This window comes from Tiliqua scincoides, chromosome 2 (genome assembly GCF_035046505.1).
Source record: "Tiliqua scincoides isolate rTilSci1 chromosome 2, rTilSci1.hap2, whole genome shotgun sequence".
Taxonomy (NCBI): Eukaryota; Metazoa; Chordata; class Lepidosauria; order Squamata; family Scincidae; genus Tiliqua; species Tiliqua scincoides.
In genome coordinates this window covers 158,910,317-158,937,256 of record NC_089822.1, presented here as the reverse complement: position 1 = coordinate 158,937,256, position 26,940 = coordinate 158,910,317, and the positions used below count along the sequence as shown (strand labels likewise).

Here is a 26,940-nt window from a genome sequence, read left to right as displayed (position 1 = left end):
GCCATAGGTTTGCCAACACTGCCCTATTGATTGTTTTCTTAGGATAACCATTTTATTGCAGGCCCTCATGATATGATCCTTTTCCCCTTGTAGATATTGAGATTCAGAGATCCTTTCTGCCCTCTTCATTAATGTGTTAACCAGACCCCTTTTTTGTTTGGGGTGATGATTAGAAGTGAATTGCGAATATCTGTCTATGGGTTGGTTTTCTATAAATCCCATATCCCAAAGTTCCATCTCTATTCCTCCTGACCAACACATCTAAAAAGGGCAACTCCTCCTTCTCCATCTCCATGGTAAACTGAATGATGGATGTAAACTGTTAAGATGGTCCATATAAGGGTTAAGGGTATAGCTCCCTTTCCCCCTTTTCCCATAAAAATATCATCAACATAGCAGACCCAGACTAGAGGTTCCTGAGTAGCTGAGCTCAACACCCTGTTTTCAAAGCCCTCCATGTACAGATTGGAAATTATGGGGCTCAGGGACCAACCCACTGCTACCCCTTCAATTTGTTTGTACACTACCTGATTCCACATAAAAAATGTAGCAGTCAGGCAATGCCAAAATAAATCTACTACATCCGATGAGAATAGATTAGCAATAATGGTGATTCAGATCAGCTGTTTCTTCAGACCTTTTGATGATGTTCTCCTGCTCAGGATTCAAAACAGGGCTTGTCAACCCCTCTCAGCAAAGCTTGTTGATATGAGCTACTTTACAAGTCTCTCATGAAAATGACTTGCAGTAAAGGAAGCCTCATGTATCCCCCAGGAGCTCAACTGTCCCTCCCAAACTTCACATGCTAGCCTAGCAGCTGAGCAAAGAACAGAACATGTGGCTTCTAGGGACCCAAATCATGTTGCCCACTGACTGTATTGCCCACTGTGTATTCTCAGAAGGTTCCCATATCTCGGTAGCTGCTGAGATAATCGGTTCACAGAAAAGCAACAAAGGCCTCCACGTACTCATGATAAGGTTGAGAGAGATGAGATGACTCATCAGATGGATAAGCCTGATGGGACAGCTGCCAGACTCCAGCAAAGGCTTATTCCAGTACATGAGACTCCACCAAAGCAGAATGAGGAATTTACTGAATTCCATCTTTAGCAGAATGATGGCTTCTCAAAGAATATGCATAGAGGAAGTCCATTCCTCATCTCATTCCCTTCCCTCCCTTTGCATTGAAACAGAAGGCAGCAAGGAACACACACCCCATCACGTGCAGGAGGACAGCCGCCCTTCTTCTCTACAGCTTGCTTTGTAAGCCTTGACAGATAACAGTGATGCATATGCATGTGTGAATCAGCCTTTAGATCAGGGACATCAAACTCATTTTTTTTTTGGGGGGGGGGAGAGGTTGATTAGCATTCATGAAGCCTGCTGAGGGCCAGAAATGACATCATTAAACAGGAAGTGATGTCATTAAGCAGGTCATGACCAGAAATAAACACTTTTTTTTCTCACTTAGGAACTCAGTGACAGAAGAGAAAATATGCAAGTCTTGGCTCATATTTTTAAGATGTGGGAAAACCCAGCTATCATACAGGAAGCCCTTTCAGCAGTAACGCCTTGGCATAGCTCAGCAGCTGAGAGCAGCTAATAGTGGTGCTAGGAGAGTTTGAGTGCCAGATAAGGAGTTTCCAGGGGTTACATCCAGCCCATGGGCCTAATGTTTGACACTTCTGCTTTAGACACTCTCGAGGGTTAATCAAAAAAGACCTGGACAACTGTGCATGTTGCCAAGCAAGCAAAGATGTCAAGATCGCAGTGCGGCATTCTTAGTTCCTCAGGGCAGGGACCACCTCTGACAGGCACAGCCATGTGGAAAATGAATTGTGCTAGACAACAGCAGTCTTATTCACCCAGTAAACTGACACTTCCCCCTGCAGAGTCAGCTGCCTCCTAACTCATGCACTGCTTTTTAAGCAGACAAGGTCCCGATTAATGGGCAGTGGATGGATGTTGTCCCAGCTGCTCTATAGGAGTTTCAGTGGAGGGAAGGGAGGAATTATGGGTCACAGAGCTGCCAGATGTTCCTTAATTTAAGAAGACTTCTCTTGTAGGGAGAGAGAATCACTGTTGATCAAAGTTATCATTTTATTTCAGAACCGCACTGAAGTTTATATAAAGGGAAAGAGTTCTACAGGATCCCTTGTCAGTCCCGCATGCTTGCAAGTTATAGAAATGTGGATTATTGTTTGACCTTAAACTATGCATGGATCAGCTCTGGTCGAAACCTAAGATTAGGGGAGAAGGGAGAGAAATGAAGAATGAGATTATCAAGCCATTGAAGAGACGTTCTGTTACGAGCATTAATTATTTTATGCATAATCAGTAAAAATTATCTTCCAGATAATGATAAAGACTGCATTCTGTTTTCAAAACTACTAGTACTGGTCTGCTAAAGTGGCAAAGGATTAGCATTTTAAGATCCCATCCAGTCCCATGCATTATGGAAACTCTCAAAAAACTGCACAGCAAAAGTGTCACAAAACCAAAATTATTGTCAGCCTCCTTTTGGCTATTGGCAAATAATGATCAGTATTGTTTGATCTGCTTTTCCTTTGGCTCCATGCCCTGGGTAACTTTTCTGAACACTTTTTCTTTTTTTGGATACCTCTGTCATAGGTATTTTTAACAATACTATTCCCCCACTGCAAACAAGGCCAAACCCAAGAACCAGCCATCCCAAACCACAAAATTATAAACTCAGTTTACATGTACAGGCTCACATAACACCCTCCTTTTGTTAGAGCTGCTGGGACAGATGCCATATGCTGTCAGTGGGTCCAATTAGGGAGGCTTTAACAGACTGCTGTCAGTTCTATTTAAGAGGTGGGAATTCAGCAAACCTACTCTGCTTGTGTATATAACACATTGCTTGACCCCCTTCTAGAGTGGTATGTGACATTCATGAGAAACACAAGCATCCTCCTAAAGGCATTTCTGCAAAAAGAAACCATTTGATCGAACAGCCAAAACTACCTGTATAGTGCATATATACAAGTTGGTTTCTTTGGACATGTCTGCAATGTCACCCCTCTGTTAGCAATATTTACCATTTCGTTATTTTTTTTTGAAGAATACCATTTCAGATTCTGTCTAAAATTCAGTGACTTTTGTTTTTCAGATTTACTTAGTGTCCCAGTAGCACGTTACTAGAGAATGAGAAAGAGAGAGAGAGAGAGAGATCCATCACTTACAGCCAAATCCTCTGATTGCCAGATGCAGGGGAGGACACCGGGTCACAAATTGTGTCTGTTGTCTTGTGTGCTCCCTGGGGCATTTGGTGGGCCATTGTGAGATACAGGAAGCTGGACTACATGGGCCTTTGGCCTGATCCAGCAGGGCTCTTATGTTCTACCACAACTACCACGTCTACCACAACTCCTCGGATCGCAATGCAGCAGCTCTGGTTTGGGCCCCTGGCAGCCCAATCCTAAACTGTCCAGCACCTAGAGGATCAGTGGTGCCAAAAGGGTGACTGTTGTATCCTAAGCGCATGAGGCAGCCACCGGCATCTCCTCAGGGGAAGGGGATATTTGTCCCTTTCCCATAAGGCCGCAGGTCCCACAGTGGGGCTACTCAAATCTGTGCTGACTATTTTGCGGTTATATGAATCCATGGGATTCATGGTTCTGGATGAGGTTCTGAATCCACCTTGCTCCCTCCACCCCCCCGCCCCAGAACACCTCTCCCCTGCTCTGACTAACCCCTCCGCTGCCCAGAATTTGTCCCTTGCTCCAGGTGGCCTGCAGCAGACTTCTGGCTAGTGCTGGTCCCAGCGTGGACTGGCGCTGAGCTGGTGCCAGTGCTGACCCAGCACTGAGTGTCTCAGGCATGCCTTATGGCACGTTTGCGACACTCAGCACCAGCACAGGGCCGGCGCACAGAGCTCAGGATTGGGCTCTGAGTCCCACAGAAAAGTTTTGGCCTCAGGCCTCCTCAGGATAAGGGAACATTTATTCCTCCGACCTGGCCTCCTGTGGGCCCAGTGCGTCAACTCAGACCAGCTCTATAGCTTTTGCAAGTCTGCGTTGACCCGGGAAGGTGAATCGGGTCGGGGATCTGGATTTGACATGCACTGCTGCTGCTGAACCCACCTCTTCCCTCCTCCCCCACCCCGTCACTGCACTGTTCCAGCCACCCATCCCCATTGCACCCCTTGCGCAGCCTTACCTGTTGTGGCAGGTCTTTGGCCATCTGACACTTTGGCCTCCCTGTGCCAGCCATGGCTGCTTTGCCACTGCTGTAATGAAGCCTCCGCCTCCACAACATGTGTTATGCCCAGCATAGGATTGTGCCATTAGTTTATCTGGATCCTATGGGGTAAGTGGGCAATCCAATCCTATGTAACTCTCCACATGGCAATGCAAGTGGTGTCAACACAGCTTCTGCTGTATACTGTGGGGGAGTTTAGGCATGTTGAGGCTTCCTTGAGGTAAGGGAACATACCCTTCTGGGTAAACCCCAGCAGCCGCCATGGGTCTCGACCTGTGCCAGCCCTGTTGACCCATGAAGGTGAATCAGGCTCAGGAAGGGGGTCGGGATTCAGCATGCATCTCCCACTGCCAAACCACCCCTCTCCCAGGCCTGATCCACATACCCCTGTCCCATCCCCTCCGTGTTTGACCCTCCCTCTGCCCCTTTCCACCCCCCTATCCCCTCCTTCCCACCCCCTGAGTCACCTTACTTGCCAGGCCTTCCATTGGCACTGTAAATTTTGCAGCAATCGTAAAGGGATTTACACAGCAGGAACACTTATTCCAGTGGCATAAAGGCCCCTTAGGGTTGGTTCATAAGTTAGGCTGAGATATAGTTACTCAAGATAGGAAACAAAGGGTTGTCATGCTAACCGTCACAACTTTCTACTTATACTGACCATCTAAGCCCTAATTATACTGACTAATTATACTGACCATTTACTTATATTTAGACCATCGAAGCCCAGTGCTTTCTATTCCTGCTGGCTGTGATTCTCCTGGGATTCAGGCAGAGCCATTTTCAATCAATCACCTGTTTCCTAATTTTTTTTTAACTTGGCAATGTCAGGGATTGAACTTGAGACCATCCTCATGCAAAGCAAGTGCTCAACCTACCTCAGTTTTGTAGCAGATGTAGTCATATGTATGTTGTTTTTTACTTCTCACATCAGTAGCTTGTCCTTCTCTTATGCATTTACATTATATCCTCCCTGTTTTCCATAATGGAACGAAAGTTTCCACCCTCACACATCAAGTTACCAAGTTATCATCACCCCTCCAAATAGAGGGGCCCAAATAGAAAGACTCAGGGCCCAATCCAGTTCAACTTTCCAGCACTGGTGCAGCTGCAGTGCAGTCCCTAAGTGAGGGAACAAATGTTCCCTTATGTTGTGGAGGCCACCATAACTACCCTCTCACCATGGGATGCAGCACACACCTCATTGGCACAGCTGCACTGGGGCTGGAAAGTTGGATAGGATTTGGCCCTTAGTTCTGCTTAGCTTCATCAAGGTTACTGCATCATTGGCCTAAGACCAGACTCTGGAACTCAGGTCAGGACTGTGTGCATTCAGACAACAACCCTCCAAGGTAGTTTTGACTATGAGAGTGTGACTTTGCCAAGGCCACTTGGTGAGCTTCATGAAGAATGCAGGTCTCCCATGTCCAAATCCAATCCTTCAGAAAAGACACTAAGGGCCCAGTCCTATTCAGCTATCTAGCACTGATGCAGCTGCAATGCAGCCCTTAGATTAGGGAACAAATGTTCCCTTGAGGAGGCCTCAGTGACTGCCACCCCAACACAGAATGCGGCACACACTCTAATGGCACACTACTTCGGTGCTGGAAAGTTGGATAGGATTGGACCGTAAAAAGCTCTGTGGCATACACAGACATATATATTTTGTCTTCACAAAACCATCGTGATTCAAAAGCCACAGTTTTTTTTACCATTTAGACCAGTCCCATTGACATCTTGTCTTCCTCATTCTGTTAACAAACAGTTCCTTGCAAAAAAAAAAAGAAAGAAAAGGGAACAAAAATCCACATTCTGCAGGAAACCAAATGTTAGGTTCAGAATGACACAAGATGGGAAGCAAGCAGGAGTACAGAACTTCTCGCCAAAGAACAAGTGTCTGTTCTCTTCCTCTGCAGCGTGTGAAGTATTCAGTTCACAATATTGTACACAAGGTACAGGTGGCAGATTTTCTTTGGTGGCAGATGAGAATGTTCCTGGTGACTCTGAAATTGTCCAAAACAAACACTGTGCAATACTTTGAGCAAAGTAAGGAGTGTCTGTTAAACAGAGGGATTTGGGGGTGAATGATTCCCATCAAGCTAGTGACAGAAACGACTGCAAGCAGAAGTCCTTTTCTAAGTATTTCTGGAGCCAAGTATCTCAGTGGTTCGGAGAGAGGTGCTGTTTTGTTTTATAAGCAAGGAAACAGAGGCAGATAAAAAAATCCCTAATTTTCAAGGCTGCACTGAAAGACTAAAACAATCAGGAATAGAACTGTTTCCTTTGGACTCTCAGTCTTGCACCCTTATCATTACAACCAGCAATTTCCCCCAGTTTCTAAGCTGAGCTGAAATCTATTTAAAATGTCTGGGCAAACGGCATAGTGTGTCGCCAATAAATGCAGTAGGGAGGTCTGGTATTAATGAGCTAGATTAGAAATGCTGTCAGGAGCAGCAGGCTCAAACAGTCTTGCAAAGCCTCCCCAGAGAATGGCATTACTGGGTGGGGTGGGGTGAGGAGCCCTTTGTCAGCTCCTTCCCTTATGACTCCTTACAGGCCAGGGACAAATATAGAAGGAGAATAAATAGTAGATCTGGCCAGCTAGCAACATGCTGGATGGTAAAGAATTTCTCAAAGGTTGGCTTTAATTATCTACCTGGGGATGCTGGCACCTAGCCTGGATATGTCTGGTTCCTGAGCCCTGTAGTCTCTGATCATCTTTTTGCCTTCAAGGATCTGTGTTGGTACAGCTTTCTGGGATTAAAATAAGGACTCGTCTTTCTAAAAGTGGGTTCTCTTTCTAAAAGAGTTCAATAACCCTGTGCGAGCTGCACCTTTTCCCCTGAACAAATGAGTCTTGTTTCAGCCTGATCACTGAGTGGAATTTAATGAACATTTATTTTATCCTTTGATTGTGATTTCAATCCTTATTCATTCTCACAATACTCCCACTGTGAGATGTCATTATTATCCCCATCTTAAAGATGAGAGACTGAAAAAGAACTTGCCTAACTACCCAGTGATTTCAAGGGCAAGATGAGATCTGAACCTGGGTTCAAATAAGTCCAATCCTCCATCCACAGGATCACATTGGCAGTGACTGAGAAACATGAATGGATGGTTCCTCACCCTATTTTCACACATCATCCAAAAAGTCAGACTATCATCTGAGCAAGGGTCCTGGAGGCCCATTTCAAGAGAAAGACAATTGGTCAAGATTATGTCATTGTATGTGCTTGGGATACAAAATGACAGCATATCAGGAAATACGCTTATATCAGACAAACTTCCAAGAGTAAGGGTTGTTCCGCCAGGGCTGCCTTTCAATAGATTGGGCCATCATATACACAGATTGTTTGTGTGCTGAATGTAATGTGCAATAAGGCACCTCCTCCTTGCTTTCCACAGAATTCCTCCTTCCCCTATGCATACGCATGTACCTGAAGTACGAGTTGCACACAGGCGAAAACAGCATATGAGTGGGCTCAGATTCCTTGTGGCTGCCACACAGTGGGAGAGTTCATACCTGTTCCAAGGCACATCCCTCACTGGCCTTCCAACTCTCCACTAGATTCTCAGACTCTGCCAGAGGTCAAGGGAGGTGTTTGCTTCAGCAGCTGTTTCCTTCGATACACAACAATGAAGAAATTGAACTGAAGGATTGGGGTGAAAGGGAAGTGGGCCTGATGTCACTGTCTAGTTGGCCACACTCTCAGAGGCAAACCGCTGCCTTGATTCCAGACTTTGTTCTTCTCCCTTTCCTCTTGCAACGTCTTGCATCAGGCTTGGGTCAGAAAGCAGAGCCATAAATGGCAACGTGTTTCACTCCTAAGTGCCCTAGCCAAGAATTATTTTCCAAGTGGTGGCTTTTCTTAAGCTCTCCAGCATTTGCATTCTCTTCACACCCTTCCTCTTCCCTGGGACACAACAATTGCTCGATTCCCGTCTCCAGCTTCTCTGCTTGCTATGGCAGCTTCACCTTTAAAATAAAATACCTACGGTACTTTCTTTTCTTCTTGATTTCCTGCCAAAAGAAATATTGGGCAATTTCACTTGTTTGATAGATGCTTGTGGGCCCAATCCTATCCCACTTTCCAGCACCAGTGTAGCTGCAATGCAGCCCTGAAGTAAGCGTACAAATGTCCCTGTGCCTTGAGAAGGCCTCTGTGACTGCCCCCCAACTGCAAGATGCAACACATGCCCCATTAGCACAGCTGCACCAGTGCTGGAAAACTGGATAGGATTGGGCCCTGTGATAGGGGGCAGGGAGAGAGCGCATGTAGGAAACAAACACCAGTGAGGTCATCCAAAAGCACACATAAAAACAGATTGCAGTTTGGTTCGTGAAAAGGGGGCACATTGAAACAACTGGTAAGACAGGTTGAGCTCCTCTGCCATTCACTTTGCTCCTTCCTTGTCATGTTCTTATGAGCTTTATTTGTTCATAATGGTCAACATTTGAAATGTTCCTGACAAAATAGGCAGAACTGGGCTCCCCCCCCCAATCCATTCTGCTGTGATATTCATGTTCCTCTTGTGCAGAAGCCTGACCCTCTGCCCCAGGCGGAAAGCACAGCAAGAAAAAAAAAATAAAAATGCAGTCCTCTGTAAGCACCGTTAATGAAGAAAAAACCCAAATGACATTCCACAAAAATGACACGATGCTATTCACTTTTAGATGTTAGAGATTGAAAATCTTTTTTCGTTCTGCTTTCGTTGAAATTTTTTTTACTCAATTTTATGAAATGATAAACATACAAATACAAAAAAAGTATATAAACTTAATGTAAAATGGGGGCTCAAACATTTGGAAACGAAATCTGGTTTGGATCAGATCTGCAGCCTGGGATGGTGGAGGATAGGATTGGTCTCTTAGACCAATGTCACTATTTTCACATTAATACTTATAAAAGCCTTGTTTTCCTTGCGTGTGTATATGGAGAAGTGCATAATAAGGGGTAATTTATGCCACAGTCAGCACACACCATCTTGGTCTGTTTTCTCCAAACCATGCATCTTTATCCTCTTTGGGTTTGCTGGTGTTTTTTCATAACCAGGCATGGTTGCTGATAGCATAAAGAATCAGGGAATACTGCAGACTGTTGAGTTCCATCCCCATTTTGACATCTTGGGTCTTTTTTGGTTTTGAGGGCAGTCCCTCCACTTCTCAGTTTGCCCCCAATCAGTAACCTCAGAAGTGAAGCTGGCAACTGCAGCTAGCTTAGAACCTCCAAAAATGTTTGGGTGCAAAGCACTGCTCTGTGGTAGAGAAGTACACAGAAGAGAGATTGGCCTGAAGATAAAACAGTTGTGGAAACCCACAATCTCCAGGCCTAGCACACTCAGTAGCTCAGGCAGCTGCTGGGTGAGAAGCCCCCTTCATTAAGCCTCCAGAAAAGTGGCCTTTGTCTGTACAACAGCTGCCCAAACTGCCTATGCACGTAGCTGTCCTCCAGATGCTCCCAGATACGGATCTCTGCCTCTGTTCTCCCCCAGGCAGGAAGGTTTCCACTGCCCTCTTTCTGAAAGGAAAACTCCTTTTTCCAGCCAGCTAAGCTGATGCTGTTCTCAAGGCCACAGTCAGCAAATGCTGGGGGAGCACAGGGCGGGGGGGGGGGTGCTGTCGCTTCTGACCTGAAAACGCCACATTGCTGCTCCTTTGCATGCTGCTTGCCAACTGGGTCACATCTTTTTCTTCCCCTGATGGGTTTTTCTGTCCTCTTGTTTTGCCCATAACTCAACCAGCTGTCCCATTTCTCCAAGGGGTAGCTTGGCTTGAGGACTCTAAGGACTCTTCTATTTGGCATAGACTTATTTTCTTCTGAAGCTAAGCATCTCGGGCATTCTCCCAAAAGCCATACTTTACTGGTGCATGATACTTCATGACACTGATTGCAGTGAATTGCAGGCCGAGCACGAGCGGCACCTCCACTGTGGATCCAGCAGCAGTAGCACAATCCAGATCTTATCCCATCTTTTCAAAACTGCCCCACCCCTTTCTTCAGACATATGCCACCAAAATAGGTGGCATACGTCCAAGGAGACCCATTGAAGATCAGGCACTCAACCAGGTAGGAAGTGCAATATGTTTTCACTCAACACAAAACGTTTTCACTTCTGCAGGATGTCCAATCACCCACCCCTCACCATAGGACAGGGGTGTGCAAACATTTTAGCAGGAGGGCCACATCATCTCTCTGACACTGTGTCGGGGGCCAGGAAAAAAAAATTTACATTTAAAATTTGAATAAATTTACATAAATGAATACATAAGGGATGGAACTTATATGAATGAATGAAGGTCTTGCAGTAGCTCAAGGCCTATAAAAGGCCTTGTACAAAGCAAGGCCAGCCTTTCCTTCACTGCCACTGCTGCATCACAGACATGAAACAGCAAGTAGTGGAGAGAGCCCTCGTCTCACAGCTCAGGTGAGAGGTTGAGCAGTCGTCCTCAGGCTGAGAGCAGTTGCGTCGGGCCAGCACAGGCTCCAGCAATTTTTCGGAGGGCCAGAGGCTCATTAGAGACTGGGGGCTCCCCGAGGGCTGGACTGGGAGTCCCCAAGGGCCGCAAGTGGCCCCAGGGCCGGGGTTTGGGCACCCCGCCATAGGATGCAGTGTTTGTCTTTTTGGTGCAACTGCATTGGCACTGGTGGTGAGTGATAGGATTGGGCTGTTCTTGATCTTTCTTACTCTAGACCAGGGGTAGCCAAACTTTTTGACAAGAGGGCCGTATCATCTCTCTGACACTGTGTTGGGGGCCAGAGAAAAAAGAATTAATTTACATTTAAAATTTGAATAAATTTACATAAATGAATATATTAGAGGTGGAACTTATATGACTGAATGAAGGTCTCGCAATAGCTCAAGGCCTATAAAAGACCTTGTGCAAAGCAAGGCTGGCCTTTCCTTTGCTGCTGTTGCTGCTTCACAGATGTGAAACAGCAAGAGATGGAGGGAGTTGGCCTTCACAATGAGAGTAGTTGCATTGGGCCAGTGCAGGCCCCAGCAAGTCTCCGGAGGGCCAGAGACTCATTGGAGATTGGGGACTCCCCGTGAGCTGGATTGGGGGTCCCTGAGGGCCGCAAGTGGCCCTTGGGCCGGGGTTTAGGCACGCCTGCTCTAGACAATGGTTCCAGTCTGCCATGGCACTTCTCTGTGGCTCAGCCAGGGGCAAGGGGAAACTTTCCCCCTTACCCCGGAGAGAGCCAAAGCAGCCCTAATGGGTCTACTTGGATCTGTACCACCTCCTGAGGTGGCGCAGATCCCTTCCTTCAGAATGCCTGCCACCCATCCTCCTTCCAGCCTGGCACGCCTTCCTCCCATCTCCTCCCACACTCCCCTCAGAGCCCTGCATCAGCTGAGCTCGGCTGACACAATCTTACCATCCTGGGCCTGGATCCAGCATGGGGAGGCCAGCACAACTCCTTGCACTGGCCTCCCCAACTCTTAAGTCGACTCAAACATGCCTTATGGCATGGTTGCAACACCTTCAGGTCGGTGCAAGTGACTTGTGCCTGCCTAACCCAGAGGTTAGGATTGCGACCTTAATCGTATATGCCCTTGGCTTGATGAAGACACCGTTCTGCCTCACTGTTCAAGGCATGATCAGCTGGGCATTGTTACCTCTTGCCAGAGTCTGGTCCAGTGGGCAGAAGTGCCCAGTCCGGACCCATACAAGCTTCAATAGGAGGGATGCACTAAACATCTTTTGACATGAAGGAGTTTCCCTAAACTCCTAAACAATAGATTGCATGTTGCCAATCCTAAAGTATTCACTAGCCCCTATTCTGAGACTGGGAAGGGAAACTCTGGGGATTTTCACCACCTATGTTCTCACTGGCCATCCGTGCTATAGGCCAAATTTGGGGAGAAGTATTGTCTAATCTGGCCTAATAACTTTCTCATCTGTTCAGTAGTCATTATATGGTCAGTCCAGTGATATTCTAGTTTACCAAAGGAATCTGTTGCTAATGAAGGCGATAAAAAAGTCTGGAAACAGTTTTCGAAAAGCTGAGAGTGGATCCAGCTGGATCTTCTAACACATGGATGTGAAGGAATTGGACTGACAAGTCTAGCCAGGCCTGCTGTGGATGAAGCCAGGCATCCAACTGTCTGCTCAGAGCAGATTTGGTATGAGTATGAAAGGAAACCTTTGGGAAGGAAAGCAAGGTCCAACTGAACATTTACATCAGGAGGGCGCTGCTGAACCAGAACAAAGTTCTATCTAAGCAAGCATCCTGTTTCACTGAGGTAGGTTCCAGTGGACGTCTACCTTCCATGGACGTCTTCCTCCTTTCTGGGTGGTCCCAAACAGTGTCTCTCAGCCACCACCACACAAACATTATGGACACAGAGGTGGCCTTAGCTATCAGCCACAGTCTCTTCTGAGATCCTTGTGTCCTCAGCAACAATGCAGAATTCCTGACAACAGCTTTGCACAGTGGCCAACTAGATGCTTCTGGGCAGCCCATTTGGACAGGCATGCAAATAGCCCTCTCCTGCTATTGCTTCCCAACAACTGGCTTTTAAGCATTATGCATTCCCAGCATTGAAATAAATTTCCGCTCTTGGTGCATTGCACTTGCAAACAGGTTTTCATGCTGCAGAAGCTAAACATGGGGGCTGTGGGACAAGAGATTAAATGTTCAATCTGCAAGATTCTTTTCACAGAAAAAAGCAGACCCATGTATACAAAATGGAACAAAACTCAAAATACAGAGGCGGATTAAAACAAAAGTTGCATCAGTCTAAAAAGATCTTTCTAGTCCAGTAGACTTAAATTATCTCCAGACCCCGCTGGAAAATGTATGGGTAGGGTATGAGGAAGAGAACTTTCTCTGGTTGATTGTTCCTAGCATCTGTCAAGCAGGATATAGCATTCCATATGGAGACACAGTAGCAGGCATGCAATGGCTCAAACTCTACAGGGAGCTTGGAATAATGCAGTTATTTCAGTGAGTGAGTATTTGTAAGTCCATTACCACGGATGGTGTCAGGGGTAGGCCAGGTTGGATACTGGCCAGTGGTTCACATCCATTACAGGTCTCATCTGACCAGAATGACTCCTGAACCCTCAGTACTGGTGGCAGTGGAAGTACCCAGTGTGCCATCAGGCGGGTAGTGGGGCAGTGCAGGCTCTCTACAACCTGGCACTAGCACTGGTGCTTACACCCTTGATCATGTTGCTCTCATAGTGTTGGAAAGTCACTGTGTCTCAGTTTCCATTTGCGGTCTGTAAAATGGCCTGACAGAAATATTGGGGAACAGATAGTGTTTCTGCTGCCCAAACTCTCCTTGCTTGAGCAAACGGATGTGGAGCGGAGATGTAAAACAGCTGTATCATCTATTTGCAAATAAGTATTCAGCACTGGCAGTGCTATGCATTGTTCAGATTTAAAAGCCAATGTGTTTCAAATCTTAGCTGAGGAACATCAGTATTGTTCTGAGGAACAAACCCTTAGAATTCAGAACTTTGCAAATGTAAGACGGTAAAAAAAAATCGCCAACTTGGTATATGCAAAGAGTCGGCTGTCTGCAGAGCTACAGAGTTGCTGCTGGACCTACTGCCAGGAATAACAATAATAAAGATGGATTTCCTTTCTGTAGGCAATGAATTACAGCTGGGGTGTATTTTTTAAACCTTAAGCTATTTTGTAAACTGCCAGCATTCTTCGGGATCCTTATTGAAGTACTAAAAATATGTGACTATATATGCAAATAGTTGGTTAACTGATTACATGACCGGTGGGCCCTCCGTATTCGCAGATTGTGTATTCACAGATCTGGCTCACTGTAGATCCCCCAGACCTGCATTGAACCAGACTTGGCCCCACTTGCAGGCACAGCTCTGGTCACCTCTGGAGGCTGCAGAGGCTGTGCGCATTCACCCACTGCAGGCTTCAGAATGCCTTTTTGGCCAAAAAAAGCTACTTCTGGTACTTTTCCCTTGGGAAACTGGAAGTAGTGTATCTTTGACTGAAAAGGCCATTCTGAAGCCCGCAGAGACCATGAGGAGATGTGCGCTCTTCCGACCTTAGAAAGCCCTCTGGAGGGAACTGGAGCTCATTTCCATTCCCTTCAGAGGACTTAAGGGGCTTAAGATCACAGATTTGATTAGCTGTGATTTTTAGTATCCACGGGCGATCCAAGCTTGGATCCCCCATGGATACTGAGGCCCCACCTCTATTTCAATTAGATGGCCTTTTCTTGGTTCATAGGCCTACTCAAAAGCAGTAGGAAGTACATCAGTGGTGTCCAGCCGATGAAAGAAGTGTCTTGAAGGCATATGCTGGAAAGCCAACCACTTTCCAATTGAACAGAAGGATTTTCAGTGGAATGGACTGAGCAAAATGCTTCCTGTCTGTGTCTGGTGGGATCATACCCCAATTAGGATAATTGCAGAGCAGTTTGTAAGGGGTATAGTGAATCCCAAGCTCATAACAACAGTACCAACAAGAAGCACTAGCATTCCTGGGAGGGCAAATGCTCCAGGGCACCACACCTGCCACCTATTGCCCCCCTCAGCCACTACTCTGCCACTGCCCACCACCTAGAGCCCTGCTGAGGTCCAGGTAGGCCGCACACAGTGTCCTGTAGCCCTCTAAAAGCTTCTAAGGCCTCCAGAGGGCCATTAAGCATCACCTCCAGTTTTCTGACAAAAACCAAAAGTGATATTTAAAGGCCTTCCAGTGGCTTAGAAGGTGTTTGGAGAGCTAGAGGACACTGTGCGAGGCTCCGGACGTGACCACTATGTGGGGGATGGCAATCTCCTCGGGGGAACAGGACGGGACAGCATTCTATGGTCCTGCTTCTGAGCAGTACATCAACTAGGATTGCAACTGACAAGAAGTGTCTTCTTGGACTACACACTTGGTGCAAATTCATCATGACTGAGTGGTTAAAGATGAATGGATTTTAGCTCTGGCATGCCATCGCATTTTTTAAAAAGAAATAAGCTGAAACTGAAAGGGCACGGGCTGCTTACAGAACCTGCAAAGAACATGTAAGCAAGGACATTTGCCTTGATCCTGAATGGAAAAGGCAACAGAGCTAAGACCAAATCAGATTTGTTTTTGCACAATCAATTTCTTACAGCACAATTTTATGCATGTGTACTCAGAACTAAATTCTATTAAGTGGGATTTTCTCCCATGTAAGTGTGCTCAGGATTGTAGCTGTACGGTGAGTCCTATACATGTTTACCTAAAAGTAAGTCCTATTATATTCAGTGGGACTTATTCTGTAAATGAGTATTGGATTGCAGCCTTTGGGAATCAATATCCACTTGTTTCTCATTTGCTACATGCAGCCCTCAAACCTGCCTTCAAAAATGTTGCTGAAATGATTGATGTTTAGGAAATATTTCTGAGTACTCAAAGTGTAATACTTTCCAACATAGCAAACACAGTTTTGTGACAGTTGGTGTATTTATTGATACTTCATGTTGCATTTGAGTTAGAAGGCACTCACATGAGCAAAAGAAACCTTTTTCATGCAGTGGATAATGAAACTTCAGCACTCATTACCATGAGAAGTGGTAATGGCCAGCAGTAGGGCTGTTCTAACAAGCACTAGATAAGAATTTTCAACAGCTTTGGGGAAAGTCCAGTTCCTCAAGTCAGTGGCGTCACAATGGGATGCGGGCCGCACCAGGTGATGCACATGGGGGGGGGGTGATACTGCTACTGGCCAAAAAATTTTAAATCTTGGTATTTTTGAATAATACCATAATTATATATATATATATATATATATATATATATATATATATATATATATATATATATATATATATATATATATATATAAATTGATACATAATTTCATGCAGACCGTGTTGAAATATCTCTATTCTATCAAAAGTTACAGCCAAAAAGCCAGCAGGGTTGGGTGACACCACTGCTTCAGGTATAGTTTTTCACAAAGAGTAGGCCCTTTCTGCAGAGATGCAGTCAGTTGCTGCTGAACCTGCTTCACTCAATCAATCAATCAATCAATCAATCAATCAATCAATCAATCAATCAACCTCATTCATTCGGAGCATCTCTATGGCTCAGAATTCTCCTAATATTGAATGCACTTTTGCATATTTATGGCAAAGCACAGACTCTCCAGTTACCTGGTCTACCTTAATTCCATCTAGCTCTCTGACTGTTAGTGGCAGACCTCCCCAGCCCTGTACGAGTAAAGGTCTGCGATGGCACCCCCCACGGGCTGTCATGGCCCCCCACTCACCTGAGGTTCACAGAGCCTTGCGCGACCTGTGCCTGCGTCAGGGAAACTCCCTGAGGCTTCCCCGACGCAATAAACTGCGCTTCCAGGAAACCGGAAGCACAGTTTCTGACCCCGTCGGGAGCCTCAGAGAGGCTTCCGCGGGGTCCTAGAGGCTCACACCCAGGGTATTTGCCCCATCGGACATAATGGGAGGTCCACAATTGACTCTCACCCACACATCTAATGACAAACATGCCAGGAGAGAGAGATAATAGAGAAGACATAAAACTGGTGCAGATGAAAAAGATCCTACAGGCTGGATGTGGACCAAAGACAGGCAAGTGGATGAAACTGCTATATTGTAGCCAGAACATCAGACTGCCCTATGTATGGAGACAACATTTTCCTGATCTGATGTATCCTTGACTGTGCAGGAGGACTCAGCCAAATCATTTTTTCTATGACATTCTTTGCAGAACTGTGCACAAGACAGCCCAGGCTTGCTGGTCCACCACACTTCCTCTCCTCCAAATATGGACCAGAAAAAAACATGAATGAAGCAGCTAACAGAGCTTCCATTTTTGGAAGCATGGACTAAAATAGAGGCGTGTATGTGTGTGTCAGAGGTGGAAATGCAGGACGTGTGTCCAGCTGATGAGTCAGAGACCAGAGAATGCAAAATGCACCCAAAAAGGCTGATGAATAATTCACATTCCCCATTAGTGACAACACTCACCCGGTTCTGGCCTCTGGGCTACAAAGCAAATTCCTGGTTTCTATAAACTGCTTTTAGGATTCACAAAACCTTCAATGCAGGGAAGCGTATTCCTGTTTTATCTCTCCTCTCTCTCTCTCTGTGTCTCTCTCTTGCCAGACTCTTGATAAAGGCATGGCCCTGGTGCCCGTATTAGCTCCCTTTGTTTCCATCTTGACTCTTTCTCCCTAATTGAGGTTGGCAGCCTCCTGTGGCTTTTCCTCTGTACATACACCATCCCTTACAAATACAGCAAGCAGCAGCAGCTGTAAAGGCCCTGTCCCCTTGAATCAAACATGGGAGATTAGATGAGTTGGGGAGGAGACAAGAGACAGGCCCACACACCATCTGGAATCTGACTGGCTGTTCCACTCCTCTCCAGGGATACAAAGGCATGGAGAGAGAATGTGTGCAGTTTGCTGCCTTGTTGTTACGCATTCCAGCACCTAAGTACTAAAGAAAAAGTAAGTGCATGAACAGAAGTGTCTGAGTGTGCATGTAGGTGTGACAGAGTGGCGGACTCGCTGATTGACCAACTAGGGTGCTATACTAGGTACCTGCTTTTCCAGTGACGGAAACCATAAACTAAACTGAAGTACCCCATGGTGCAAATCCAGACTACAAACTTTTATTCATTTAAACAGTTGTTATGACTTTCCCAAGAAAAAGCCTTGGAACCGCAGGTTGCCTGGGATGTTGAGCATGCCCTGTGACAGATTCTTAGCTCTCCTCACAGAATTACAGTTCTTTGGGGAGAGGGATCTCTTCAGTCAGTTGAAATGCTTTGTGTAGTCATGCCCTGTATTTTTCTCTGTTATCTTAGGGCCTGTTATTCTGGGAGTTTACATGATAGTTCCTGTTCCTGCAGTGCTTCTGTCTAATGCATTTGGATTGGTCACAGAGGGGCTGGCATAATGCTCGCATGATGCTTGCTGGCTAGCGCACTGAGTTGACATGCTGCTTTCCAGCAAAAACCCTGCAAAAATCAACCCCTGGATGTGGTGTTAGTCTGTTTGGGGCATCTCTCAGGTATTATAGCAAAGAGAAGGAGGGCTTATGATGCATATCTTCTTTTTCTTAGCTCAGAACCAGTGCAGTGGGATGTTCATGATTCTCTTCCATTTTCCTTCCTTTTCCTACTGAGAAGGGAGCTCTTATACCCTTTCTCAGGGTACCATCATGCATTTAGTGTCTGTCCCAATCACGGAGCTGCCAGCCTGGAAGCACCACCAAACTGGAGATTCAGGAGGCAGGCCCTGGTGATGTCACAGAGTTGCATACTATTGAATGTCTTAAAATATCTGGTGCCAGGATGGAACCTTGCAGAGGAAAGGACAGAGAGAAATCCTTACCTTTAAAGAGAAATGTTTCCAGCGGAAGAAGCAATATTCTTTTTCAAAATGATGAGTGAAAAACAGTATTGTTTTAAAGTAGTATTTTAAAATAATATTGTTATCACCACTTATACTGCTGCATAACTCCTCCTCCTCTTCTCCTTCCAGATGAATGGGAGGACATTGAGTGGTGTGCCAGCAGCATGCACAAACTTTTGTATGGAACGCTGAAGGGGAACAACAGAGGTGCCCATCCCAAACTAAAGTCTCCAGCTGAAAACCTGAGATTTGGCACCCAATAGCCATAGTTATATACAGTCACCCCTCACCATACACAAGCATTGTGTTTCAGAGTCAGCATGTAAAACTAAATTTGTGCACAAGTGTGCCCTCTTATCAGGGGTAAGAGATAGCTTGTTTCAGGGATAGCTGAAACAGTGGCTACGGGAAATGCCCGTCCCCACGGTTTGGGGAGCTGCCCCCCCAGAGGGGAGTCTAAACTCAGCAGAGGCTGGGGATGTTTAGCCCAGCCTCTGCCATTCTCGGCCTGAGCTATAGAGCTCAAAACACATGACTTCCGGTTTCATGAAGAAGGACAGATGTCAAGGACGGGAAAGTCAAGGATGGACGTCTCCAGTCTCCGCTGAGCCTCCCCTCCAGAGGGGGTGTGCGGGCGGGCACATGTGCTGGGGGGGCTGGACTTGATCCGTGGATAACTGAATCCACAGATAAGGGATCCGCGGATATATGGGGCCCTCCGTATACTCAATATTACATTGAAAATCCCTTACATCCAGAAAGTAATATATATTGTCTCTTAAAAAATTATGAGAGACAAGCAGAGACCGATGGATCAGCAGCTTCATTCTCTGATCTCAGTGGAATTGCCTTCACTGTTTAAACCAGAGGTGTCAAACCTAAGGCCTATATTATTATTATTATTATTATTATTAACAGTATTTATATACCGCTTTTCAACTAAAAGTTCACAAAGCGGTTTACAGAGAAAAATCAAATAACTAAATGGCTCCCTGTCCCAAAAGGGCTCACAATCTAAAAAGATGCAAATGAATACCAGCAGACAGCCACTAGAACAGACAGTGCTGGGGTGAGGTGGGCCAGTTACTCTCCCCCTGCTAAAAAAAGGAGCACCCACTTGAAAAAGTGCCTCTTACCCAATTAGCAGGGGTCAATTGCATAGGCATAGGCCTTATTTGGCCCACAGAAGCTCTTTATCTGGCCCATGTGATAATTGGGCTCTCTCAGTGCTGCCATCAGCTCCTCTCAGCTGCCGAGCTGTGACATGGCACCTGTGAAAGAAGCAGCACTGCTGAAAGGACAGTGCTGGGTGAGCTCAGTTATCAAAAGGCACCACAAATGCTTTTTGGCCTGCTTTATGAGACAAGTCTGACACCCGTAGTTTAAACTGTTGTTTTTCTCTGAGTTGGGATTTGTTTGGTTTGCCGACCACACATGGTTGAATTTGCACGTCAGCTGAGTGTAAAAGAGGGGTTATTGTGTTAACATACTAAAGCGGCAGTCTTATGTACACATACCTTAGAGTAAACTCCACTGAATTCAATGGGACTTACTTCTAAGCAGACATTCATAGGATTGCCATGTGAGTCATTTCTTTCCGAAATAGAATTTGAATGAGGGAGAGTAGTAAAGAAACATCAGCTTGCTACCCTCCAGGATTCTATAGCATTCCATAAGAGACTTCCAGCTTGTCACATCTAACCTTCCTTCTCTGTAATGTAAGACAAGAAGGGGAAGGGACCAAGGAGAGGCAGTGGAGTGTGGAAAAGACCAGGGCACTGAATTCCAGCCTCTACTGCAAACCATGATGTGCCCTGGGCTCCAAAGGCAATCAGAGAGACTGTCATTTTTTCCCTTCATCCACTGTCTGTGGAATTACATTGGCCACCCACCCCTCAATAAAATATTTTATTTATTTTTCTGGCCACAGAAATCGTCAGAACTAGTGGTGACAAAATTGCTCCAAAATTATGTTGGACGTACGAATCTGATCACTGACCATCTAAATTGTAAAGCCATCTAAACCAGTGTTTGCTGCTCTCAGTGACAGTGGCACAATAGACATTACTTATTACTGTACTGATATTCTTTAACTGGAATTGCTGAAGATAGAATGGGGGACCTTCAGTACGCCATGCATATGTGCAGCCACTGAGGTGTGCAGCTTCTTCCTAAGTACCAAGTCACATGTTATGAAGAGCCTGCCATTTGGCCTTTTGCTTTGCTTTTAGATAACATGCTGGTATGTATGTATGGGCAAGCCTGAACACCACATCCCCTGCTGTGGTTCCTATTCCGATAGTGCGACTGCCATTCTATTTATAGTTTCAAAAGAGCTCCAGTTGGTTTTCAATTGAAGCTTTTCAGAAACTGTCAATAGGGCACAGGGACACACACAGTTGGGATAGGAACCACAGCAGGCGGTAAGAAAGAAAGCCTCTCCTCCCCCCACCCTCACTGTCACTTTGCGGTGTTTTATGCACATGGGTGCACACACCCCACACACTATTTAGGAACAACCAAGCTCATGCATTCTTTGTAATGTGTAGTTTAGCCCAAAGAGAGAAAAAATGAGCTGTTGCATTTTCTCATGACACTATGGCCAGTTTCTCATGCTACATTTTGTACTCTTGCATATCTGAGTATAAAATCCATATTGTGAAGGGTATGTGCCCAGTCAGATATGGAATATCAGCATGAGGTTTTAGGGTGATACAGAAGTTCCACCCCAGGTATAATCTTTAAAGGTTTGTTTGTAGTTGTTTGGTCTACGCTGTCAGTATGCTGTACGGACAGTGCTTAATATCGGAAAAGAAAAAAGCGAAGACTCAGGCCCGCATGGGGTTTCTGCCATCTGCCTTGGAGAGAGGCACTGCTCTTGACTTCTGAAGTGGAGAGACAGGCTGCAATTGCTCATTCCTGAGGGAAGGCATTTTGTACTTTAGGATACATTATTGTTTTTAATAAGGAGTGTGGCTAAGTTACCAGAGAGGAGAGGTGAGGCTATCAACCCTTGACCAGTGGTTCCAGCAAGAGATTTTTTTTCCCTTCTTACGCCAGTGGTGCAAGCACTATTGCTCTCCTCTTTGCATTGTAATGCATCTTCTGGATCTTCTGGATCTGAAGGAGAAAATCAAGCTGCCCCTTCCACATAGTTTCAGAGATAAAGGGGAAATTTGGAGACCTTTGCAAACAATCCCATATTGAGTATATGTTGTGAGAAGTTGCTCCAAAAGACTTCTCCTAGGATTTTTGTGTATGCTGTTAATGCAGGATTGAAAGTGGAAGAGAGTCATGTTAAAAAGTGAATGGACATGTTCACCTTACATGTGGAGGAAATTCAAAATACAACTTTCAATACTTAACATTTCAAATATATCTTTTGTAGAAATCCTAGGCTATGCCAATCCTTGCTGTTGCCCTGTTTTGTTAACATAATAGTGTGTCCCCAGGAAACACTTAAATGATGATCCATCATACATTAATACGCTCCAACACTTGTGTCTCCCCCCTTCTGGTGCTCATAAGAGCAATGTGGAGGAAAATGTAAGTGAACTATAAGGGTGTATTTAATGTGGAATTTTTTTTTCTGTGTGCTCCAATAGAATTCTATCTCTGAAATTTTTGCCTCTAATTCCCTTGTGGTTTGTAATGGTTTGATCTGTTTGTTTTGCAAGGAGCTTTTTCTGCCAGTAGCTTTTTAACAGTTTTATGTTCAATTCTCCTGTTCCAGGAAGAAGATCAAGAATCAGAAAATGAGAAACTAGTGGTGAAGGAACCTGAAACGGAAGATGGTAAGTTCTGGGCTTACATGATGACTAGAGGAAGAACTGTCAGAGACACAAGCTTTCATAACTGATGGCATGAACATCTTTTAGTCAACTGTCATTATTTTGAATGTAAAATTGGAAGAGAAAAAGAACCATTATTAAACTGAATGCACATTTTAGTCAAAGTAGTAGTAAGCTGCTTCTTTTTTTGACTTACAGGATTTATTGATTGATTTGATTTGCTTTATAGGAAAAGCAAACACTCATTAAACCCATCATTTGCAAAAATAGCCTTAGAAATCAATTTGTGAATTGAAAACAGGTGAACTTCCTCCTCCAAGGAATTTCATAAAATGAATATCATATCAGTACCACACTGTATTGTCACTTGGTTGGTTTTCAGCTGCCTTTTTCTGAACTTTTTACAAGCAGATGCAATTTTTATTTTACTTAAATGGCATTCAAGGTGGCTAAAAAAGTGTATTTTTTAAAAATAAAAATGGATTTTTAAATCTTTAAACTGTACTTTTTGTAAACAAACAAGAAAACCCATGTGATTATAGTTTTAATTTAAAACATGTTATAGTTCAGCAGTGACCAACCTTTCAACTGTAGGACTCCTGGACCTTTAACATGTTTTAAATTAAAGGTGCAATCCTATCCTGCGCTGGAATAGGCAAGCCAGGAGGCAGGATAGTGGCCATAAGCAGCTCAGCCAGAGGTAAGGGGAAACATTTCCTTTTACCTCCGGGTAAGGGCTGCTGGCCGCTATGGGTCTCCTCGGACTTGTGCCACCTCTGGAGGTGGCACAAGTCCAAAGAGAGCGGAGTGGCTTGAAGCTGCTCCCTTCTCCCTGGGAACAGGAGTTGGTAATTCGGCATAACTGCCCAATCCCAGCCCCGCCTCCCACTGACTGCCCACCTGCCCTCGGGGTCACCCCCCCCGCCCGCCCTCCTGCCGCCCAGGAACGCCTCCTCCCTGCCTCCCCCCCGCCTACATTTTCTGCTTGTGTCGGCCTAGCCGGGCCAATTCAAGCATCTGAGAGGAAGCCAGTGCAGAGGCTTATGTCAGCCTCTGCAGACCGGTGCTTCTCAGAGCGCCAACCTGGCTTCCTCTCGAGGAGGCGCAAACGTGCCTTATGGCACGTTTGCGGCCCAAATATGGGTCTGGACTGCGCCCTTAAGCTATCATCACATGGGTTTTTCTTTTCTTTTTTAAAATATACTCCAACAGTTCTTGGACTGGGCCTCGACTTTATGGAGTTCCATAGGCTTCTGCATAGATTATTTCGGTTTATCTTTCTATCTATCCAAGTACTAGTATTCAGTCTAGATTAGATACCATCAGAAATGTTTGTAGTTCTCAGACTGGGTTTGTGTCGCCAGAGATAACATGCCTTTAAACATGCTTTTTAATAGCTATAGATGGAGATGAGAAATAACAGAGCTGATCAGCTCTGTTTTCCAACTCCGATTGCAGTAATTCCTGGGGCTCCCCCACCCATGATGCAATGTTATAAATTATTGGAAGCCCTATTAAAATCTCCAAGATCAGTGATGCAGATTCCTTTAGGGTGGCAACCCTGTCAAATGTCCATCTTCAACTTTGTGCAGACAAAGTCAAGCCCTTACTTCTTTACCTGAAAGTGCACACTTTCAACAAAGTCCATGGACAGAGGATTATTGGAGGTGGGGTAAATCTGGGCAAGGAGAAGAATGCTGGAGATAAATGGAAAAAGGGAAATGCATGCAGTAGAAACCAAAGTGGGAAGATATGAGCAGAATATATGAGAAGTCTTGAGGTCTTTTGAATGATAGTTTTGAAGTTTACCTCACCTTTCCTCATCACTAGAAGGGAAAATATATCGCGGCAGTAGGCCATAAAAGTGACTGTTTGAGAATATTTTAATGAAGTTCCTAGGGCTGTGGATAAGACAGGCATGCAGGCAAAATGCAAACAATGCAACAAAGAAATGCAAGGCCTTTTTGCCCAAATGAAACAACATCATGAGAATTGTTCCCTCTCCAAAGGAAGTTGCTTTGAAGATGATGGAAGGAACCTATCTGGACATACAGGATCTTCAGGTTAGTAAACTTTCTATTCTTCTTTCTGAAAGACTACCTATCTTCCCTGGCCTTATTGTTTGCTTGGACATACTTGAATTCTTTCTGGCGCTATTGGTTTAGATGTAATAAAGAGCAGTGGCCGAAATAGACAGATTTTCTTGTTATACAATGCAGGATACAATGTCACCTTTAGTACTAAGTGTCAGGGCATGCTTGAGCAGAACAGTACTGTAATAACTAACTAAACTGACCTTTTTTAGGAGGATCCATTCTGAACATGCAGGATTCCAGTGGTTATTCACCTTCAACATCACAGTCATGTTCTTCTACAGTTTCAAAGTAATCAGCTAATGAAAGGGACATTGTTTCAGTAGCATCTTCTATGTCACCTAAGTTTTAAATCACATAAGCCTGTGGTTTAAAAAAAATCTCCACTCTTCTGAGACCATCACAGATAAGTTTGTGATAAGAATCAGCAAATTACAAAAAGAAGTAATTGATTAAAAAAATTACTTGGTTTGTATATTCAACAAATTCTCCTTTTCATTAAGAAAACACAGGTAATTGACATAGTTCAGTCATTACAATTATGGATATAGGTATATATGCCAGGATATCATCCACCAAGGAGAACAGATGTTGCGGAAAAATTGCCAGGTAAAATTTGAGAGAATAATTGAGCAGTATGCAAAAAAGTCTACAGGGCAAAACTGTCAGCTTGAGTCTTGATGGTTGGAGCAATGTCCACAATGATCCCATTATATGCCCTTGAATGACAACAGAAGATCGTCTTCCGTACAGAAACAATGGATACATCAGGAAATGTACACACAGCATAATACTTAGAAGAAGTAGTAAAACTATAGCAAACTGTGAGAAAAGATATAAATGACTGGTATGTAGCTTAATCGTGGATACTGCTGCAAATGTAACCAAGATGAAAAGAAATCTAGAAGGAAGTGCAGAGAATCCCAAGCTAATAACATATGGCTGCAGTGCTTATTTGATACCTCGTAGTCAAAGACTTCAGTGCTCAAGAAATAAAGACTAATGTTGTTAAAAGTGCACAATGCTTTCATAATAACCACTCTACAGCATCTAACCTGAAGAAAGTGAAAGGAACCAACCAAGCTTACTCTCCCACCAGATGTGCAATGGAAGTTGGCAGTAGACTATTTTGTCTTTTGGTATCAAAAATTGGCCTAACCTGATGATGGTTTACAAAACCATGAAAAAGTAGATGGCACTATCATAGTCAACATTCTCACTATTGTACTTAAGAGAATTGCTGGTTGACCATCCTGAAGCCCATTTCCGTTGCCTTGAGCAGTGTGCAGGAAAATACTGTTCATCGCTGATGCTTTTGAAGTATGGAAGGAATTGAGTGAGATCCTAAGAAGAGAAATAGATGATGAGAAGCATTATAAGAAAATCAAAAACATGAATGAAACAAGCAGCATTCCCAGCTCGCACATATTCCCAGTACTCAGTACTGTCAGACCTTAAGTACTGAGGAAGAGGAGTTGGCTATCACATGGGCATCCATAAATCATCCTTCCAGAATGACTGCTATAAACCTTCAAAGCAAAGGGCAAACCATTCAAGAAATATACATTTGCTAATGAAGTTTTTAAGGAATGCCCCAGCCTGAGGGCCCTAGCCTCTGCCCCCTTAAGGGGCAGGGGCAAGGCAGCGATGTGATCCCCAGGATCGCATTTCTGATGGGGCTGCAGAGACTGGGATGTACTCACCAGTCCCTGCAGCAGCCTTCCCGGGGTGCAGGAAGCCTTGTGCGAGTGCCTGCAGGGCTCCCCAGCTGGTTCCAAGTGAAAGTAGAGCAATCACGCCCCACTTCCGGTTTTGCGCGATCACTCTACTTTCACTTCAAGCCAGCTGGGGAGCCCTGCAGGCACTCGTGCAGGGCTCCCCGCACCCCCAGGACAATGCACCCCCAGGACAATGCATCCCAGTCCCTGCCTTCCCCCCGCCCCCGCTGCCTCCCTCTCCTCCCTTGCAAGAACTTACTGCACTTTTCAAACTCCCAGAGAGTTTGAAAACTGCAGCACTAGGCAGAAAAAGGCTCTAGAAAGAGGCAATATTTTATTATTCATAATAATAAATTATTAATTAATAATAACTGAGGTCCTGTGCTCCTGAGTCTGCTAGCATCCTTACATTGTGTGTGTGTAGAGGTATAGACATTTGCTGGACCCTTCCTAGAAATGGAGTCCAAGGACTGTTCCCCCAAACCCCAGGGTACCCAGAAGGCGGACCCAGAGAGCAAGATGTGCAGTTAGGGACTTCCAGGCCAAACAAAAGGCTGAGACTGGGTTCACACGTGATCTACTGCACAGCGATTACTAGAGATCGGAAAATGTGACATTTTACTCTAGGGGTATGAAAATTACCTCATGTCACAGGTTAGCATTCCAGCTAACAATTTCTTCTGCAAATCAGGCAAGAAAGCTTGCAGAAAATTTTTTTTTTAATGTTTTAAAAACTTTTTGCAACACACCAAAAATAAGCTCACAATTCATTGG

At 44.9% G+C, this 26,940-nt stretch overlaps 1 protein-coding gene across 7 annotated transcripts in view; it reads left to right on the top strand.

Annotated features, from left to right (window-relative positions):
* MXRA7 (matrix remodeling associated 7) overlaps window positions 1-26,940 on the top strand; it is an 81,126-nt gene that overhangs the window by 14,290 nt on the left and 39,896 nt on the right. For 5 of the 7 annotated variants that reach the window (XM_066618454.1, XM_066618457.1, XM_066618458.1 and 2 more), the window contains exons 2-3: window positions 22,298-22,358; window positions 24,365-24,418. In XM_066618454.1, coding sequence (XP_066474551.1) covers window positions 22,298-22,358; window positions 24,365-24,418 — 115 coding nt within the window. Of the gene's footprint in view, window positions 1-22,297; window positions 22,359-24,364; window positions 24,419-24,660; window positions 24,852-26,940 lie in introns of those variants that run through there. The other 2 variants (XM_066618459.1, XM_066618456.1) reach the window with 2 other exon arrangements.